The sequence below is a fragment of the Lissotriton helveticus genome, chromosome 4_1 (assembly GCF_964261635.1).
Source record: "Lissotriton helveticus chromosome 4_1, aLisHel1.1, whole genome shotgun sequence".
Taxonomy (NCBI): Eukaryota; Metazoa; Chordata; class Amphibia; order Caudata; family Salamandridae; genus Lissotriton; species Lissotriton helveticus.
The window spans coordinates 23,737,212-23,759,672 of NC_136063.1; the positions used below are offsets into that span (position 1 = coordinate 23,737,212).

Genomic DNA, 22,461 nt, shown 5'->3' on the forward strand with positions numbered 1-22,461 from the left:
AGCACTAAAGTGGATTCATTCTCTTTTATTTGTTTACTTTTGTATCAGAAATTTGTATTCGTCAAAAACTAAAATAATAGTTTGTGTGAAATAAAAAAAAAGTAAAGCATGAGTTGCCATATGGCTATTTAAAAACATCCAATAATCTAGATTAATACCATTTTATGCAAACCTTGTGGTTGTATTCGCCGATAAGATCGCGCTCATACAGTTATCAGCACTCTTATTTACCGTTTTATTCTATCCTTTAGGTGCATCCAAAGTTTGGCAAGAAAACACCCAACTTCCCTAGACTCAGAAGAATTTTGAGAATCCACAAGAAAACTAACTTTCTGGAGCACTCAAAATACAATTATCATTCAAATTAGGTACATTTATGTACAGCAAATTTCTCAAAATAAACACTGGGGCATTGTTGCAGTTCTTGACTTTTAATTTCTTCACATTCCAATCCCTTTGCCAATGTGTTTCGCTGTGGTTAATTCAATCAGTGACACTTATAAAGCGCGCTACCTACCCGAAGGGTCTCAAGGCGCTGGGGGGGGGGGTGCCGCTACTGCTCGAACAGCCAGGTCTTCAGCTTCTTCCTGAAGGAGAGGTGGTCTTGGGTCAGGCGCAGGTCGGGAGGGAGGGAGTTCCAGGTCTTGGCGGCCAGGTAGGAGAAGGACCTTCCTCCTGATGTCGCTCTTCGGATGCGGGGGACGGCGGCGAGGGCGTGGTTGGCTGATCGGAGGTGGCGTTTGGGAGCGTAGAAGTTGACTCGGCTGTTGAGGTAGCTCGGGCCTTGGTCGTGTAGGGCTTTGTGTGCGTGGGTGAGGAGGCGGAACGTGATTCTTTTGTTGACGGGGAGCCAGTGAAGGTCTCTCAGATGTCCGGAGATGTGGCTGGTTCGTGGGAGGTCGAGGATGAGTCTGGCTGAGGCGTTCTGGATCCGCTGGAGTCTCTTCTGGAGCTTGGCGGTGGTCCCGGCATAGAGGGCGTTGCCGTAGTCCAGCCGGCTGGTGACGAGGGCCTGGGTGACGGTCTTCCTGGTCTCGATGGGGATCCACCAGAAGATCTTCCGTAGCATGCGTAGGATGTTGAAGCACGCCGAGGAGACGTTGTTGACTTGCCTGGTCATGGAGAGGGAGGAGTCCAGGATGAAGCCCAGGTTGCGTGCGTGGTCCGTCGGTTTGGGTGCGGTGCCCAGGGCGGGGGGCCACCAGGAGTCGTCCCAGGCGGAGGGCGAGGAGCCCAGGATGAGGACCTCCGTCTTGTCTGAGTTCAGTTTCAGGCGGCTGGTCGTCATCCACTCGGCTACCTCTTTCATCCCTTCGTGCAGGTTGGCTCTGGCGGCGGCGGGGTTGTTGGTCAGGGAGAGGATCAGCTGGGTGTCGTCGGCGTAGGAGATTATGCTGAGGTTGTGTTTGCGTACGATGGCCGCGAGGGGGCTCATGTAGACGTTGAAGAGGGTGGGGCTCAGAGAGGATCCTTGGGGGACGCCGCAGATGACTTCGGTGGCCTCTGACTTGTACGGTGGTAGGCGGACTCTTTGTGTTCTTCCGTCGAGGAAGGAGATGATCCATTCCAGTGCCTTCCCCTGGATTCCGGCGTTGTTAATTCACCTGCGGCTTCATCAGGGCTGGAAAAAATACAGAGTTTTGCATTTGCAATTATTTATATGTCCAAGTGAACCCTGATTCATAAGTATTCCGTGATATGGTGACCAATAATCATTATTATTCACATCATACCACCTCTTACAACCATAGTGTATTTAGATCTATAAAACCCATGTGTAACAAATAAAGTAAAGCATCCAAATTGATGCTTTTACCCTAAGCTTCTCAAATGGAAGAATTCCTAATGGGGCAAGCAAGGAAATACATTACGTATCAAGAAACGCGAGGCAAGGTGCAACATAGCATCGAGCTGTCTGTAGCTTTAATGGTAAGCTTAAATAAAATATCCTACCTCGCTGTATTCTGACTACAGCGAGGTAGGATATTTTATTTATAAAGTATAAAGCTACAGACAGCTCGATGCTATGTTGCACCTTGCCTCGCGTTTCTTGATAGGTAATGTATGCTAATGATTATTGGTCACCATATCACGGAATACTTATGAATCAGGGTTCACTTGGACATGTTACTCTATGAGTTGTGAAATGCTTTCGATATAAGATTGTATCTATGTATTTACCTTAGGAATCTTAAGCAACCAATATAGGCTGGCTTATGAATGCACAATTGAATAGTTTTTCTTTGCACTATGGTTGTCGCAATGTGGGCTTGTGACAAATGTGATACATAGGAAATAAATAATTACAAATGCAAAACTCGGCATTGTTTCCAGCCCTGATGAAGCCGCAGGTGAATTAACCACGGCGAAACGCGTTGGCAAAGGGATTGGAATGTGAAGAAATTAATACTATTTTATGCACATTGAAAACATGATTTAAAAATAAATTGCTCTGTTATGCGCTGATGTAGCTCAGTTCACACTGAAGCTCATTAAGAACTGCACCTCCCCCCCAAAAAAAGCTGCTTTACAGAGAAGACACATGCAGCTTTTTAACCTCTTTTATCCAAGACGCTTTCAAATCTCTCATTCTGCTCATGGTTTTTCCTAGGGGCACCTGTGGTGATGCCCTTCACAGGAGCTGTTACCTTAAACCCCCATAATTGATGTTCTAGGGATGAAGTCTTACCTGTCCCAACCAGGAGAGCCACAGCCAGAGGAAAGAACAAGAGGCCCTTCATGTCTTCAGGGTGCCGGAGGGTTCAGCTAAACCACGTGTGTGTGTATGTGTAAGTGAAATACCTGTGGGAGGGTGGATGTGAGGATCTTTATATACACCCATGCTGCACTCCCACAGAGAGGCAGCTCTGCTCGTCACAAGAGGGAGGGGTATCTAGAGTTGAGGGAACCCTCTTCCTTCTCCTCCCTTCTCTTTCACTTCTTCTTCCTCTCATTATTATACAAGTTTGCATAGAAGTGTATGTTAAAGTGTAATGCACTGAGAAGCATTACAAGCAAAACACGCACCTGGGGTAACAGACTCACAGGCACCAGCACTGAATGTACTGCAGCAAGGTCCAGGAAATAGACACCCTCATGAACACCCAATAACAGCTAGTCCCTACAATCTTAAGTTTGTTGGACCTGCCTTTGAAGGACAAGATAAGAACACCACCCATTAGTCTATCAAAGAACCCCATAAAGAAAAACATGACCACTGGCTGATGAGAAAAGTACCGAGGAACAAAGGAGAGGCATATATGTGAATGAATGTATGATGTTAAAATACATACATTGCCTTTACAACACAGTTTTTACACCGTAACATCCCTTACAATGCACCCATGTACATCGCATACCATTACAACAAATGTTTTAAAATTACATTTACAACGCATTTCATTACATAGCATTATACCTTAACAACGCATACCATTACAACGCATACCATTACATTGCATTTAAGGGAAGTATTGGATGGTGTAGGGTTAAAAAAACTATTCTAACTGCAGGGAGTGCAACAGTAGGGTAAGTGTTGGATAGTGTAGGGGTAAAAATTACTATTCTTACTCCAGGGAGTGCAATAGTAGGGTAAGTGTTGGATAGTGTAGGGGTACAAATTACTATTCTAACTCCAGGGAGTGCAACAGTAGGGTAAGTGCTGGATTGTGTAGGTGTAAAAATTACTGTTTTAACTCCAGGGAGTGCCACAGTAGTGTAAGTGTTGGATAGTGCAGGGGTAAAAATTACTAGTCTAACTCCAGGGAGTGCAACAGTAGGGTAAGTGTTGGATTGAGTAGGGGTAAAAATGAATATTCTAATTCCAGGGGGTGCAACAGTAGGGTAAGAGTTGATTAGTGCAGGGGTAAAAAATACTATTCTAACTCCAGGGGGTGCAACAGCCGGGTAAGTGTTGGATAGTGTAGGGGTAAAAATTACTATTCTAACTCCAGGGGGTCCAACAGTAGGGTAAGTGTTGGTTCCTGTAGAGGTACAAATTACTATTCTAACTCCAGGTAGTGCAACAGTAGGGTAAGTGTTAGATAGTGTAGGGTTAAACATTACTATTCTAATTACAGGGTGTGCAACAGTAGGGTAAGTGTTGGATAGTGTAGGGGTCCAAATTACTATTCTAACTCCAGGGAGTGCAACAGTAGGGTACGTGTTGGATTGTGTAGGTGTAAAAATTACTATTTTAACTCCAGGGAGCACCACAGTAGTGTAAGTGTTGGATAGTGCAGGGGTAAAAATTACTAGTCTAACTCCAGGGAGTGCAATAGTAGGGTAAGTGTTGGATAGTGTAGGGGTACACATTACTATTCTAACTCCAGGGGGTCCAACAGTAGGGTAAGTGTTGGATCCTGTAGGGGTACAAATTACTATTCTAACTCCAGGGGGTCCAACAGTAGGGTAAGTGTTGGATTGTGTAGGGGTAAAAATTACTATTCTAAATCCAGGGGGTGCAACAGTAGGGTAAGTGTTGGAATGTGTAGGGGTAAAAAGTACTATTCTAACTCCAGGGGGTGCAACAGTAGGGTAAGTGTTGGATAGTGCAGGGGTAAAAATTACTATTCTAACTCCAGGGGTGCAACAGTAGGGTAAGTGTTGGATAGTGTAGGGGTAAAAATTACTATTCTAACTCCAGGGGGTGCAACAGTAGCGTAAATGTTGGATAGTGTAGGGGTACTATGCGTTGTAATGACATGCTATGTGATGCCTGCGTTGTAGTGACATACGTTGTAGAGTCCTCAAGACCTGGCTATTTGACCAGTAGTTACTCCAACTTCCCCAGTGCCTTGAGACCCTCACTGGTGAGTAGAGCGCTTTACTAATGCTTGAGTTGCAAAGGATGTTGTGATGTAATGACTGCGTTGTAAATGTAGTGTGATGTGATGACTGCGTTGCAAAGGTTGTTTCCTTATGTGAACACACACTGAGGGCCTGATTCAAAAAGGTAAAGTTAGGCAAAAAGTGTAACTTTAGACCTGAAGTCGAAGTTTAGATCTGGAGTTTAACTTTGCACCTGAAGTCTAAGTTTAGACATAAAGTTTAACTTTAATAGTGTAAAAAAGTTTGACTTTTGGTCATTAGTATAGACTTCAGGTCTATACTAATGGCCCGATTCACAAAGGTAAACTTAGACCAAAAGTTTAAGTTTAGACCTGAAGTCTACATTTAGACCAAACGTTTAACTTAGACAAAAAGTCTAACTTTACTACTTGTAAAGTTAGACTTTAGGTCTAAAGTTAGACTTTTGTTCTAACTTTACCTTTCTGAATCAGGCCCTTAGACTATAGGTGTAAAGTGAGACTTCAAGTATAAAGATGGACTTCAGGTATGAAGTTCAACTTCAGCTATATGTTGGACTTCAGATGTTCAGTTATAATGTAGGTATAAACTTACACTTCAGGTCTAAATTTGAACATTTGGTTTAACTTTATCTTTGTGAATCAGGCCCAAGTCGCTAACTTCTCACAGAAGTTCCCAGAGATGAACCCCAACATTTGGGCCTCCGTCCTCAGGGCTCCGTCTAACAAAAGACCGGCGGTCTTTTGTTAGACGGAGCCCGAGGACAGCTCGCGCATTGTGACATTTGAGATAACCACTGGGATTTTTGAATTATTAACCAGAGTTCCCCCGCCGTTACATGCAGCGTGGTACATAAAAGCACTTTTGGACGGCTTTATACAGCGAATTGATTTTGCGTCAGTGGCACACCATTAAAGGGTGTCCACCTATACCACTGGGGTTACTTGTTTTTTTCCTTATAACTAAGTCTCCCCCATCATCCCTCCCGTCCTGATGAAGACCCGTCCATGAGGATATCATTTGCCCTGCTTACCTTTTGGTCGAAACGTCGACGACCATCCCCCTCGAGACTGCATTTTCTACTGCCCCTCCCCTCTTCTCCATAATGAAAACACGGATGAATTTCCCACCGTGGCACAGCAAGAAAGAATAAAAAATTTTACGAATGACTTTTTTAGGGCAGGCTCACTGTTTGTTTTGTCTAAGGATTCGTTAACCTTAGACCTACCGAATCAAAGATTTCATCCTCTCTGACCTTCTCGGTCCTCTCTATTCACACTAGCACTTACTTTCACTCTATCCTTTTCACGCTACCTGATAGTAACCCCCCCGTTTATCTCAGATGTATAAATTGTGTATTGAAGAGCCTTGAGGATCATCTGAAAAATAAATAGCTGAGTCCTCTGTGAGACACGTCTACGGTTCATTCGTGGTCTGGTGGATCAACTAATGTCATTGGGCTAATGTTTTTTCTCTTTTTGTTTTCAATTGCAGAATTGAATCGCATGAGGAATAAAAAATCTAATAAATTATATATTTTTTATAAATATAATAACCGTATTTAGAATCAACGTCTAGGACCACTTTGTCTGTAACAAATGTGAATGAGGGCACGCCCCATGTGAATGAGAGCACGCCCCAATGTGGATGAGGGTACGCCCCAATGTGAATGATGGAACACCCCAATTTGAAAGAGGGAACGCCCTAATGTGAATGACGGAACACCACTATGTGAATGATGGAACACCCCAATGTGAATGAGGGCACTGCCCAATGTGAATGACAGAACACCCCAATGTGAATGAGGGAATGCCCCAATGTGAATGCTGTGGTGGTGATATGGATTTGTAAATATACCCCATATTGTGCTGCAATTTTCCATCTCAGAATTCTGCTGGCATGTTTTCTTCACTCTTCTTTGTTGTAAGTTGGTTCAGATTGTCAGTGTCAGAATTGAAAGAAGGTACAGAGAAGTGCTCCCTTGTTAATAATGCTGATTTCCAAGGTCAAACCACATTGAATTTGGCACAGCTATTGTGTGTTTAGCCTTCTGTGATTATGAGACATTCTGTGCAGATTTGGGGTGGGACAAAGTTAAAAGAGGGTGAAACATGCTTTCATGTGCTAACAACGTTGATGCTTTTCAAGGAATCTACAAGAACTTTGACAGGTGATCAGCAAGTGAAGTCTGGAGCAGAAATCTCAGGTTTCGTGCAGAACAACAAGGGAAGACAAAAGGGGTTCAAACAACAATGTATGTGCTCATAACTTTGGCCCAGTTATAGGAAACAAGGGAACCCCAAGGTAGTACACTAGGGACCTTGGGCGTTTAACCTATTACAAAAACAGTGGACCCTAGTAGTTTGGGTGATCAGGGTAAGATTAGACACAAACTGGAATAGTATTTATGTCCTTTGTCCAGCCGGACAGGAATTTATTTGGCGATGCACACAATCAGAAAGTAATGTCAAGGGGGCACAGCCCGTTACCCACAGTGAACAAGACAAAACAACAAGTATAGGCAAGAGCGAGTAAATCGGTCTGTATACTTATAATCAGTGAACAGACTTGATTGTAGTTTGAGTGACCATTGCACATAATATTCACAAACATATTCAGTACATGTGATCCTATTGTGTCGGCGACGTTTTGATGCCGAAAAACAAGATAAATGGCATCATCTTCAGGACAAATATATAAATCATGTTTGTCTTGGAATTATAAACAATTGCCTTTCATGCTACATACAAATGACATTAGTGGGGAAAAAACATGAGGGAGAGAAGAGAAAAAAACAATGTAATTACGTGGCTAGGCATGTTTAAAACAAAAAAGACACGGTGGTGCATTTTACTATTCACACCTCAAGGACCGTTCTTTGCTTAGTGCTGGAGCAACGATGTCAAACTGTGCACTGAAACATCGGTGCAGTGAGTTTAGATAGTGAAGTGTGCTCGGAGCGGACGAGGAAAAAGGAAGGAGAAGTGATGGCGCAGTGCGAAATGGTGTTGGAATTAAAAATCCCGAGTTCCAAATGGGAACCAGTTCAGAGAAAGGGCGATTAAAAAAAAACAACAAAAAAAACGTTGCATATGGGGCAGTGCGAGACAGTATCCAGAATAGAAGTGAGAGGGTCCAGAGTGACTGGTGCACTAACAATGACTAAACAGTGTTGGATACAGGGTTGTCTATACAGGGAGCAGTTTTATGTAACCGGCATGATAACTTTGTACCAGTCTCATAAATGTGCAGGATAACTGGCAGACAATTAGCTCACTTGTGATATTTTGAGGAACTTATAAAGGGGGCTCAATTAAAGGGGGTTAATAAAAGCATGCCCATGTTGTAAACGATTATTATGAATCTGCAAGGGACTGTGCAAGCTGTTAGTAAGGTAATTGCAGTCCAGGGGTATCAGGTTGCAATGAGGTCCAACCAGGGGGCCAAAGTTTAAGGAGAGGTTCAAAATGCTTTCATTTGTTATGAGTTTGGTGCAATTTTCTATTTCCATGAAAACAGGAGACCCTTGGCATGTTTTAGCTCCTGCTGATAGCGTGATTTTCTTGCGGGGGACACTGAGTTCTTATTTGTCTGTATGTAAAAGGCCCTCAATACCAGGACTAAAGATATAAAATTAAAATTTTGTTCAAAGAATCTTTGAATCGTTATTAACTTTGTTTCATTTACATGAAAATTGAGACCTCAGAACTGGGTAAAATTGAAACCTACAAGTGCTGCTGGCAGTTGGCTGAATGGGAAGTTGAAACCACCGTTGCGCATGAGGGAGGGTTACGGGCAGAGGTGGTTAGCCTCAGGATGGGTGGGTTGGAGCAGGCTCTGGCCTGTGTCCAGGCCTTGCAGTCAGCCTGGCTGCACAAGGCTTAAGTGCCTGCAGAGCATGGGGCGGGCTGCAGAGTGATGTATTATCAGCCACTAACTCGCTTACCACACACCGGACACATACATTCACACAACCACTAGTAAAATATTAGAAAAAACAACTAATGTGAAACTCTGGTTAGAATAGGTCATTATCTTAAAATGCAGCTTACAAAATTGATAAAAGTTAAAGTGTAGTTATAGTAAAATATAAAATTAAAAACGACCCCAAAATCCCCCATGAACGGTTTGCTGAACAAAGCATATATTACACAACATAATTAACACACCAAACATAATGCACATTTTGGGCTAATTAGTTCTTTTTTGTATACCTTTCATGTTTACCCTTCAAGAATACAATGGTGATAACACAATTGCGTTACAACACATTGTTGATAGGCAATTAGAGGTATGCAACTCTGTGTGCATTGAGTTTACTACATATTTATTGCTTTACTGGGTTTGCCACATAATTTGCAGATTTCACAAAAAATATTGGGTCAGACTTGCAAATTTTTCACACAACGCAGTGCAGCCATAGTTACTACACTGCATTGCATGAAAGATAGACAGAAGAGCACTATAGCTATTGGATTCTGTCAAGCATAGGGTCTGTACTGGAAGAGGACTTGTCGAGTATAAAAACTATGCATTCATATTTTTTCCACTTCTCAGGTGTGCTGTACAGTGCTGTAAAGTTGCTGTGCTGTAACACCTGCTTTGAGAAGGCATCATTATGTGGTGGATGATTGGTAGCACCCATCTACCACCCACACAATGCTCCTGTGAAGCAAAGTAGGGCACAATAGCTCAAAAGGGCTGCGGGGGATAGTACTGCCTACCTGCTACACCATCATTGGCTGCAAGCTTCAGGCCCTCCAAGGGCGAGGGAGCAGATGTGTTAGAACCCCCCTCACAGTTTTGAGTTTGGGGTTATGCCTTTTGGATGCCATTTTGTAGTTACAAATTTTGATCTGAGAGCAGGAGTCTAATCTCAAGAGAGCTTTCTTAGTATTCTGTATCATGTATTTAAAGCCGGGAAGTTGGGAGATGTGCATTGGCAGCATTACAGTCAGAGGCATACCCTGCAACCCAGACCAGCTAGTATTTCGAGCAGTGGCAGCTCCCCTGCTATGGCAGAGGAGCATCGCCGCTCTTGTCAGCTGCCTCAAAACGGCAGGAAAGGAAAAATAAAACAAATATAAACACATTTTATTATCGTTTTAATTATTTTTTTCTGCCAGTCTTAGCAGGTTTGCCATGGGGAATGATATGCTGTAGAAAGAGTGGTGAGCACTGTAGTCAGTGCGCATGACGGTTTGGCTGGCTGTGTCGGGCTCTCTCCAACCCGAGTTAAGTTGCTAGCTTGGAGATGCCAAGCTCAGGCTCCCCTTCTCACTGGGAGTGCAAATTCAGACTTCTGAGGTCAATCCTGATGATGCTTCGAGCAGCATAGGGGAACTGTCAGGATTGACCCCAGTGGAATCTGGGGGTCTGTGCCTGCGTAATAGAGGTGCACAAAGCGGCCGGCGGCAGGGACATTAACCGCATGCGTGTGGCCGTTTTTCCCGTGGCATTTTTCGAATTACGGCATTACATGACGAGCTCAGCTCGTCATCAGCACACGGTAGGTAACGCTGATGACGAGCTGAGCTCGTCATCAGCATGGAAGGGGTTAAAAAAAATTTTTTTTGTATTTTGTTGTCCCATGACTCTTTCCCCACACCAGCCACTATTTCACAACACCAGCTGCTACTGATTCTGAGTCATTAACAAAACCAATTGGTGCCCTGTTTACAGAGATAGGCCGTTTGGTAGTTTCTGAAGTTGGGGAGCCTCGTCCACCCCTGTGTTTCTTAGCTTGCAATAGAAATTTGCTAAACATTTTATTGAAATTTTTCAAGAAGTCTTCAGTGAGTGTCATAGGTAGCATGCTGATGAAGTAATTAACAAGCAGTTTACTCACCATGTGTAATGGTTTGGCTCTCCCCCACCATGAAAGGGATTTAAGTGACCATCCATCCTGCAGTGAATTATTTTATTAAGTAAAGTATTTTAATTGATCTCCTTGATTATTGATTGATTGATTGATTACGGTGGTTATACGATCTTGGTGAATGTTATTCCTAACTATTTAATACAGTCCAGTTGCCATGCAATCCCAGAGTTCCCTGTTATGTCTTTGTTAACTTGGTTATTAAGAAGTTTAAATTCGGACTTGTCTTTAAGAGTGTATCCAAAGATCACTGAGAATTAATGGATTGAAGACATTTGGGCTGGTTTGGTGGAGTGTGACTTTTTGGAGACAACTAGATGTCATACGCATAGGTAGAAAATGGGATTGTGGTTTTACCAAACGTGATGACAGGTATGTCTTCTTCTTCATCTCTCAGGTGGTGTAGAAAAGGTTCCAGTGCGAATAGAGGTGGCAAGAGGATGTTAAAGATTGCAGGGATTTGTTAGCATGAGCTGAAAGCCATTTTTGTATTTGGCATCCATTTCAGTTAGCAATGTGCTCGCCATGTGCTGTTTCCCTCTTCAGAGCCTTGCACATGCTTAGAAGGGCCTAGCTAGTAGAATGCACCTGCTCCTCTTGTATAACTGTCAGGCTATTTTTACTGATGTCTGGAGAAGTAACTCTCCTCCCACGTTGTTGAGCAAGCAGATCTTGCATGCCCATATTAGGCATTTTGCATGCTTACATGAGCCAGGACTGCCCCTTGGTTTTATGCTGACTATGTAACCCTAAGCATATAAAAGGCCCCAGCTTTCTGTACTCCTTAGACTGCCTCATACAGTTTCTGAGGGTACTCTGTGACATAGTCTCCCTCATCTGAGGTGAATAAATGCATTCTTTTTATTTTTCAGCTTCTGTGCCAATCTCGTCTTTGTTAGTTTAAAAGAATCAGGTATCAGTGAGACCCCTGAGAAGATTTCTATTTTCTTCAATGGAACACCCTTGTCTGGTTCCCTGTTTTGTCTGGAGAGAAGAGGAGATAGTGCCAACTGCTCTGAATGTAGCTATTGGTTTGTGGTAGAGGGCCATAATCAAGCAATCAGAGTTTCGCATAGGCTGAAGTTCTCTAGGACTAAGTTTAAGTACGTCCAATCATACTTGTCAAACACTTTCTCTGGACCAATCTAAATGCTACTGTTGGGGATTTTATTACTTTGGCTTTCTCTGGGGCATGGTGTAAGATTCACCAGAAAGTTTGTGTTTCAAGAATCTCACTTTGGAGGGGTGAATAAGTTTGGATATATATTTTTGTTGATGGCTGGATAATATCATGGCATACATTTTACAGTCAGGATTGATTAATGAGGTTGGCCTATAATATTTTGGGAGCAGACAATCTTTACTATATTTTGGTATTACTGTTATGATAGCTTCAGCTGGGGTACCTGTGACTATAACCTGACCTTGCACAGTGTGTGTGTGGAGTCTTAAGAGAGGTGGGGTTAAAGATGTTGAAAACGTCTTGCAGTTTTTTTATGTTATAGCCATCAGGGCCTGGTGTTTTGCTGGTTTTGAGCTATTTAATGGCTTAATCAATTTCCTCTCGGGTGATTTGACCATTACTTTCGTTTTTTCCCTGCTCTGATAGGATAGGCATCCTAGCTTCTTCTAAGTAGTGTTTGCATTTAATATAGGCTATTTTAGGTTATATAGTTTTTGGTAGAAAACTTTGAATATATCTGCTATCTTAATCGTATGGTATGTATGGTGCCATTCATGTCTTTGATTGTGTCGATGGAATACTTTTGTAGGTGACATTTAGATAGGATGATAAGGCTTTGATGGCTTATCCAAATACTAGCTTCCGATTTTATTATCTCTGCTAGTGGCGAGTTGTATTTCATATTTGCACTTGTTTTGGGAATTACTCCTCTTACTGTTGCCTTTAATGCTTCCCATCTCACAAGGTCTGATGAGTCATTTTCTCTAATATCTATAAGGAAGTTCTTGATAGAGTTTTCGATTAGGGGCCTGTTGATTTTGCCCAATGAGATATCATCATTAAATCTCCAAATGGTTTGTTTTAGGCTTGGAACAGGATTGGTAACAGATCAGATCATGCAGGAGGAATCTGAGATCACTCTTGTTTCAATTGTAGCCTTGTCAAAGAACCCTTTGTTTGTTGTTGATAAACCATAGACAATGACAGCTGGGCTGTAGTCATTTTAATTACTGATAGAAAACAGCCCAGCTTAAATATATTGCTTTATAAAAGAGCACAGAGGACACAGGTATATGCATTTTTATTCTGGGAAACAGATATTATTTCTTCATTAGTAATATTGGAACTGGTAATGTTGCCTCAAAATCACAGACAGCAGGCGAAGTGCAGGTGGACTGGATGCAGACCTTTCTGTGACCTTGGTCACGCAAGCTAGGAAGAAAGAAACAGGAGATCACATCATGATCATTTAAAACACAATAAATACAATTATTACTGACACCTAAGTTATTACATTATGATTCAGACAAGGGTGTTCATGATTTCAGGTTACCAATAGAACCCCATAATAGGACCCACCTACCTTACCAGGAGATAGGGCAGAGGAAGCCACACCAGACAGCAGCCTTTGCATCCTTCTAAAGGTGCCCAGGGGCACAAAGTTGGTCTGTGCATGAAAGACCTTGGGCATGATGAACACTGGAAGGTCAACATTAGTTTTCTAAGTCTTATTCTTAATGTGCATTCACTCAACCAAAAGTAGATCATAAAAGATAAACAAATGAAGAGAAAAGAGTAGGAATATTAAAAATATCTGCAATAAAATTCATGACTGACTACATTCAGAGGAGTAAAAAACCTATAAAATGTATATAAGAATAGCAATGTATTATCCAGATGAGCTTGCTACCCCTTACAAGTGCTTTAAGGGAAATTAAAGTGCATTAATTCAGAAATAACATCATAATGAAGAACCGACAATTCATGATACATATGGCTCTCTATACAATATAAATTTAAATTGCAGTTCTAATGGATAGCAACTGAGTAACATGTGTCTTGATCGGTCAGTTGCAATAAAAAGAATAGGGCAGCCTTTTTGATTTTATGTCCATGCAGCAATGGTAGTAAAAACCTCCTTGTGAATGATAGATAACATCAACAAAAAATTCAAAATGCCGTAAAGTTGGGCTAGAATACTAGTCGCACGGCCAAATACCAATGGTAGCTGAGGACTATTGTGCCAGCAGAAAGCATATCCCGAGAGTCCTATCTATCCTTAACAAAGCTATCCTGGACCCAATATTTGACCTACTTCATGATAGTCTCCGGGTGCTCAAATAAATGTGCACAACTAAGAGCTAGAGAGCAATCCTTGATATATTTTAGTCATGGAAAAGTGCTGGACAAATCTAGATGGATGAAGGCGACCTTTGCATATTTATATTGTGCCACAATAAGATGGAGGTTGAGGCACTGTTCGATCGTCCCAAGCCCCTTACTAAGCCCATACTGATTTTGGGATAGAATGTTATTTTTGTTTATCCAGACAAGAAGTCGATCCACGACTACTCTCCCAAAATTATTTGCTGTAGAGTCTAGGGGCCAGATGTAGGAGGCCAAATACCAGTCGGTATTTGTATTTGGAGTTACAGATGTGGGGGGTCTTATATTTACCGATTCGGTATATTTACAGATTTGGTAAATTTACCGATTCTGTAAATTACCGAATCGGTAAATTTATCGAATCGCAAATTTGTGATGTAGGTGGTACTGAAAACAGTGCCACCGGCCCTTAAGAATTTGTTATTTACCATGACATACTATGTCATCGTGTCATGGTAAATAATGAATTCTTGTGTACATGCACATCTGTGCATGTATACCTGTGCCATGTGGCACATATACATGCCCTACGGGCATGTATATGTGCCACATGGCACAGATATACATGGCACACTAGCCAGAATCAGGGGTACAACAGGGTGTCAAAGTGACACCCTGTCCCCCTTGCAAATTCGGTAATTTTACCGAATCGGTATTTACCGATTCGGTAATTGACATTGATTCGTATGGGCCTCAAGGCCCATAGAAATCAATGGCAATTACCTAATCGGTAAATACCGATTCGGTAATTACCGAATCATACAGATTCGGTAAAAATTACAGAATTTTTTCCTACATCTGATTTAACGAATCTAGAATACCGAATCGGTAAAATTCGGTATTCTAGAGTCGGTAAATCAAATTTACCTACATCGGGCCCTAGGAGAGCTATTGGACGTTAGCATGTTACATCATGGACATTTCCCTTTTCTAAAATGGAGACGATGATTGAGGTGCACCACAATGTAGGTACACCCAAGCATAACATCTGCTGAACTTAATTATAGTACTATCGAGCGTGAAGCCTTAGCATGCACTTGGTTGGTGGAAGAATTTAGAAAATATATTTGGGGAACAAAATTTCAGCTGTACACCGATCATAAACCTTTAATGTTCATGCTCGGTGATAGTTGTTCTAACAACGCATCTTTTTGGCTTATTAGATTGTTGGCTAGACTTCAAGAGTTCAATTTTGATATCAAAACCTACCTGGTGGGAAAAATGTGCGTGCGGACTGTCTTTCACGTATTCCACTACCACATATTCAAGAGTCTTTCAAATCAGAGGATGATTTTGAGTGTGTGTATTCAATTGAAGATATAGTACAAATCTATAAGATTACACAGAATGATTGGCTTCGCAATTTTGCAGAGGATGATTGTTTACAAAATGTAAAAAAGTATTTTATTAATGGCTGGCCCATGGATAGGAGTTTATCTTTAGAAGAAAAACTTTTGCTCAAATTGCTTCTGAATTATCTTTTTCTAATGACATTTTACTTCACCAGGATAAATGTGTTCCACCCAGGGGTATTAGAGACACTATAATGTCTTTAGCACATGAGGGACATCCAGGCACCACTGCCAACTTTAACACACAACGATAGGCCTGTCACCCAAGACACTCTTAGGAAAATACTAATATGGCATGGATAATGGTGATACAAATAAGCTTTATGTTTTATCACCACCCCTCAGTTTTTCTGGTGATTCAAATCCAGCTGGATTTGAATCACCAGAAAAACTGAGGGGTGGTGATAAAACATAAAGCTTATTTGTATCACCATTATCCATGCCATATTAGTATTTTCCTAAGAGTGTCTTGGGTGACAGGCCTATCGTTGTGTGTTATGGTTTGAGTGGGGGGCGGCCTGTGCCCTTTTCTTCCCCCTGAGACTCCTCTTATTTGGACACCACTGCCAACTTTAACAAACTCAAACAAACTTATTGGTGGCCTGGGATTGACAATCAAGTTAGAACACATGTTGACCAGTGCCCCCAATGTCTCTGCCCAGATAAACATTGGAAAGCGTCTAACTCTCACCTCTGTCCTGTTCAGTGGCCTAGCGGAGCTTGGAAGAAAATTGGTTTAGATTTTTCTGGTCCATTTTCTGTTTTGAGTACAGACAAGAAATATCTAATTGTTGCTGTTGATTATTTCTCTAAATGGATTTATTTTGCATGTGTCAAAAATGCTGATATTAACTCTGTTTTGTTTTTACAACATTTATTTTACACTGTTGGTACACCTGAAGAACTTATAACTGACAATGGGTCACACCTTACAGCTCATGAAGTAGACTTGTTTTTAAGTAAATTAGATGTCAAACACATACTCGTTCCATTGTACAGTCCATCATCAAATGGACGTGTTGAGTGTGCTAACCGTTTACTAAAGGATGGTGTGAAAACTACTGTAGCTAATGGATTAAACATCCCTCCATTCTTATTCCAGAAAGTTTGTAATTACAACATCACACCTCAGAGTACTACAGGTGTATCACCATTTATTTTGTTAAGAGGTCGCTTGCCATCTTCCAAACTTAATCCTGCATGGCTACTTGAGAAATCCACTCAAGTTCCTGTGGATTTAAATAGGGTGAGAGAATATGTAAAAAAAAACAAGCAATTTACAAACATAATTATGATAAACGCATGCATGTTTCTGTCAAACTTTTGTATCCTGGAGATTGGGGTATTATCAAAAAACCCATTAAAGTTTCAAAAAATCAGTCCAAATTTTCTGCACCTGTCCAAGTTTTAAGATTTTCACGCCTGGCAGTCTTTCTCCAAGACAGGTTGGTTAAAATATCCAATAGACAAGCTGTCATTATTCGTGAAAACAAGTGTAACACTAATGTGAATGACAACTCTAATTCATATTTGTTTGGGGTTGGTGACAATATCATTGCACCTGAAGATTCCTCTGTTCAGTCGCCTGCTTCTCATTCTGACCATTCTACTATTTCTCCCTCATTATCGGGTGAAGGTGATTCAAACACAATTACTTCTCACCACGTTTCACACCCCTTAGTATCCTACAAAGGGGAGGGAGATGGTAGAGGTAGAATGAATGGAGGAGGAAGAGTCAGGTCAGTACCGCTCCGTTTTTGTGATTGCGGCATGAATTAATTATTTTATTTTTTATTGTTATTGTATTAATTTCATTTCTTTTTTATTGTAGATTCTTTTACCTTTTAGCCATTGTTAATGCACTTGTAAATGGTATCACCTCAAACCCCATCCCTCGACAGAGTGGAGTTCCTCAAGGCTCATCCTTGAGCCCCACTCTTTTTAATATCCATATGGCCTCGTTGGCAGATATTGTATCCCCCTCCGGGATCCATATAATAACCTACGCTGACGACACACAGCCGGTCGTAGAACTTAACCATGCTGACCAGATGTTCAATAACCTTCACTCCTGTCTCGAAGAAGTTGCCAACAGGATGACCCTGTCTCATCTAAAACTTAATGGTGACAAAACCGAGCACGATGTGGCAAGCATGTACTGGCCCAGTGCCAGCCCCCAAAAGAGAGATAAAAAGTTTGGGAATTTGGCTAGACCAAGATCTCTCTCTGAAAACGCAGGCTAAAACGGCTGTCGCCTCATGTTATGACCTGCTCAGGATGACCCGCAAAGTCCTCCTCTTCTACATTTTCAAGCAAGAAAACTGTTGATCCAAGCATTAATTCTATCAAGGACAGCTCATGGTAATGCTCTTTACTTAGGTGCCCAAAACTCAGTGGTTGCGAAATTGCAGCTGGAGCAAAACTGTGCAGTAAGACTGCTTACAGGGACCCCTAATTGCTGTTCAGCAAGGCCCGCCCTGAGCTCCCTCCTCTGGCTTCGAGTGCAGGAGAGAATCAACTTTAAGGCCCTCTGCCTCACCCATAAGTCTTTGGGAGGGAGTAGACCTTTGATCAATAAATAGCTGATTCGTCTGTAATAATCCAAGAAGCAGGTTAAAATCCAAGTAGTTTTATTCAGCAGCACAGCATCATGTAATCAGCTACAAGTCCAAGAACAACTGACATTGAGATGCAGAATGCATCATTAGGAAAGTTCTGAGAACCAGAACACCATGCAGAAAGGCTCATGCACTTAAAGGGGAAGTAATGGAAGACAAGGTAACAGTGTAGGATGTAACACATCTTCCCCCTAAAAAAACTAGAAATAAAACATATGTACAAAATCATAAAACAATTAAACAAATGTACAAAATCATGAAACAAGCAAGGCAATATTTTATACATAGTCTCGTAAAGACATGGATGTCTTACGAATGCGGGAATCCTCCTTGATCCTAGAGGCAATAGTGTCAGGAGGAAGTCTAGAACACAAATCTGGTGCGGAATTATAACAATTATGAGAACCAAGATGAGTATTCACATCATGGGTATTTACATCAAATTGGACAGGGCACTTTGCAACTTTGCTTACATTCCAGACCTTTCCATCTTGTGTGATAACAGAGTTATTGAAAACATTTTTGATCTGGATAGGTCTGCCATACTTGCTCATTCCCTTATTGACAAAAGAAGGTTTCATAATCTTGACCCAATCACCAACATCCAAACCATGCTCTCTTACTTTCCACCTCTTGTTATACCATTCAGCCGATTTCTTTTGTTTACAAGAAACTCTGTCCGCCAGACTCTTAACATCCACAGTATCTTCACCAAAACCCTTACATTTCGCCTTGAACCACCAAGGACAGATGACAGATGCTGGATCCCTGCCCTTTAATAGTTTGAAGGGACTCACTTCAGTGGTAGTGTGGGGAGTTATCCGGTAGTTCCAAAGTTTCTCTCTAAGAGCATTCAACCAGTTACCTTTTTCCTTGATGGAATCAACAACAAAGTTTTTTAACACTCGATTAAAACGCTCAACCTGACCATTTTCGTGCGGTTCATAAAGAGAAGTTCTGACATGTTTGATATTACAGGACTGTAAAAATGACTGCATCTCTGACGGGACTAATTGAACTCTGTTGTCTGACACCAAAACAGAAGGACAACCCTCTCTGGAAAACACTTCCTGAAAAAACAAAATAATGACCTCAGAAGTAATCCTAGATACAAATTTCACCTCTGGCCATTTGGAATGGTAATCTATAATTACCAGAGCAAAACGCGAAGACTCAGGTAAAATTTTGAAAGGACCAGAGATGTCAAAAGCAATTTTTTTCCACGGAAATTCAGGCCACGCTACAGATTTAAGAGGAGGAACAAAGACCTTCAACATTTTATCTTTGTCACAACACTCACTGCATTCTCTAACCACACGATCCACAAACCTGTCCAAACCCGGCCACCAAAAGTTCAATCTAATAAGCCGCTTCATTGCAGAAATTCCCGGATGGGTCTTATGTGCTAACTTGAGTATCAGATCCTGAACTCCAACAGGTGGGACACACTTGTCACCTTTAAAAACTAAATTCCCTTCACAAAACAACTCATCAGCAACATTAAAAAATGGCATGATATCTTCTCTGACATTAGCTTTGTTGGGCCAACCTTCCAACAAATATTTCCTTAAAGTATTCAGTCTATCATCCTTCTCCTGACACTTGAGCCAAAATTGTTCAGTAATATCTTGATACTGAGTACCAATAAAATCTTGCAAACCAGACACAAAATCAACATCCTTACTTCCAGAGATACCATCAACCACACTAAGACATGGAAGGCGTGATAAACAATCAGCTGTGACATTTTTCTTTCCTGGTATGTATTCTACTGTGAAACTATACTCCTGTAGTCTTGATGTTAATCGTGCAATTCTCGCTGTAGAGTTCCATCCTCCTCCTACTGAAAGAATATGAATAAGGGGCTTGTGGTCAGTTCTTAATATGAACTTGCTTCCCCAAATATAGATCCTATAGTGTTCAATTGCCCACACACATGACAGCAGCTCTTGCTCGATAACTGCATATCTGCGTTCCGTTTCACTCAAGGTCCTGGAAGAGAAAGCAACATTCCACTCTGACACACCATCAGTCTGAGACAATACACACCCCAAACCATATAAACTCGCATCCGTAGTGATAATACACTCTTTGCCCATCCTAAAAGGTCCCAAAGTTGGTGAATTTACAATATCTCTTTTTATCTCAGTAAAAGCCTTTTCTTGCTCTGAGGCCCAAACAAACTCATTCTTCTGCCTTAACAATTTCCTTAAAGGCTCCATTTTAGTAGCAAAGTTAGCAACAAACTTGCTGTAGTACTCGTACATTCCCGAAAAAGATAGAAGTTGTTCCTTAGTACTAGGAGCCGGGGCATTGAGAATGGCCTCAACATTAGATTTCTTTGGAATCAAACCTTTTCCTGAAAGAGTATGCCCCAGATACTCTACAGATTTTTTAAATAGATTGCATTTATGTGCTTTAAGGGTAAGACCATGGCTTTGCAATCTGGAACAAACTTCGTCAAGATGTGCAGAATGTTCAACAGTATTTTTAGAAAAAATCAAAATGTCATCTTGAAAGCACTTAACAAAAGCATCAAGATCCCTGAATATCTGAAACATTACACGCTGGAAAACAGAAGCAGCCGAAGCCAAACCGAATGGCATTCTTCTGTATTGGAATAGACCCAGGGGTGTAATAAAGGCAGTAAATTTTCTGGATTCTTCCGTCAGCTCTATTTGATGGTACGCTGACCTGAGATCTAAAGTAGAGAAAATCTGCGCACCATCAAACAGAGAAACAAGTTCATTAATATTTGGGAGCGGATGGCAGTCTATAACAATATTAGAATTGAGAGCTCTCAAATCAATACAGACTCTCAACTTTTGATCCGGTTTGCGTACGAGAACTATGGGTGAAACCCATTCTGAAGACTCTATAGGTTCAATGATGTTCTCTTTTAATAGGTCATTAAACAAACCTTTTAACTCAGACCTGACATTTAGAGGTACGCCTCTTAATTTCTGCTTAACCGGAATGGCTCCATCTTTTAGCACTATTTTGTGTGCAAACCCTTTCAACTTCCCCAGTTGATCACAAAACACCTTATTAAATTTACTGCTCCACACTGAAGTGACATCCTCTCCCCCATCACTAATGGTGTTAACCATTTCTTGGTCGCTACAAAGCTCAATAGGATTTTTAGCACGTGGATTCAACTTGATGCCAAGCTCCCATTGATCTTGCCACCCCAAAACATTTGTACCCTTGATAGCAATGTATAGTTTGATGTGAGCCAACCTACCCATGAAAGTTAGAGGGACACACAAAAATCCTTCAATAGAAATGTCGCCTCTATTAAAACTTTCTGCTAGAATATCAGATGGTTGTAACTTGGAAAAATCACATACACCTTGTAACATTTCATCAAAATATTGCTTAGTAATAATGGTCCATGGGGATCCAGAATCTACCATCAATTCAACTCCAATTCCCCAAATGTTAAACATACACTTAGGTGATTTCTTACTAATTGAAACAACCGTACCACTTTGGATGATAGAGACAACATATCCTGTATCCAGTTCTTGTGTTGTGGTTTCAGGAGTATTAACAGAAGAAACCTTGGCAGCAGTAGGAAAGTTAGAAAAAGTACGTGGAAACCCCGCTCGCCCCTGTGTATTGAAACGTTTTTCTCTACAGACATTCGCAAAATGTCCCATTTTTCCACATATAGTACAGGTTCTAATAATGGCAGGACAACCTTGGAAAGAGGCAATATGAGATCTGTTTCCACATCTGAAACAAGAAACTGAATTACTATTATAATCAGGTTTTCTGAAATTGCTACTTGACGTATTCTTAATACCCACATGTGTAGCAGAAAAATTTCTTCCATCATTTTTGGGCTTAACAAGGCATACTTCTTCCTCAACACTAGTTTTGCTAGTATTGGTACTCTGTTTCTCTACAATGTTCATCCATTTTTCAGACATCTCTGTGGACTTAGCAATTGCAATACTCTCCTCCAGGGTAGGGTCACCTAAACACCATAATTTATCTTGGACTTTCAAAGGATCAAATTGCATATTAATTAATTCAATGACAGTAAAGTGTGTAATAATAACACTAAGGTTATGGAATGTACAGAAATGTAAATGTAGATAGGTATTATGAACACATTGTAGTAAGTTATAGAAGATACACTGTAAAATATTAGTAAAGCAAAAGGAATATAAAAGTGTACAGTAAATAATAACTGTTGTTGAAGGAAACGTTGTAAAAAAAAAAACACTTAGCAGTAATTGTCAGTCAGAAGTGTGTCCTTTCACTCACAATCGGCACAATCGTTACATCATAACGTGTAGCAGTGGTTGCTTGCAAAGCGTAGTTTGTTTGTTTTATTCGGACGTCAGGAAATGCAGCAGAAATTGCCAGCGAGTGCAGTTTATTTATCTAAAACAGGATCGGGAGATCGGAACTGGCTGAACCGTTGCTAGGAGATAGGTTGTAAAC

At 41.1% G+C, this 22,461-nt stretch overlaps 1 protein-coding gene and 1 long non-coding RNA gene across 2 annotated transcripts in view; both read right to left on the minus strand.

Moving 5' to 3' along the window:
• LOC144826917 (lymphocyte antigen 6E-like) overlaps positions 1-2,830 on the minus strand; it is a 28,906-nt gene extending 26,076 nt beyond the window's left edge. Inside the window, exon 1 of the mRNA XM_078685375.1 lies at positions 2,690-2,830. Within this exon, the coding sequence (XP_078541501.1) occupies positions 2,690-2,741 (52 nt within the window). The 5' untranslated portion in view covers positions 2,742-2,830. The remainder of the gene's footprint in view (positions 1-2,689) is intronic.
• Positions 2,831-12,887: 10,057 nt separating this feature from the next.
• Positions 12,888-22,461, minus strand: part of LOC144826918 (uncharacterized) — a 69,480-nt gene continuing 59,906 nt past the window's right edge. The window contains exon 4 of the long non-coding RNA XR_013609970.1: positions 12,888-13,082. This is a non-coding gene — a long non-coding RNA (uncharacterized LOC144826918). The remainder of the gene's footprint in view (positions 13,083-22,461) is intronic.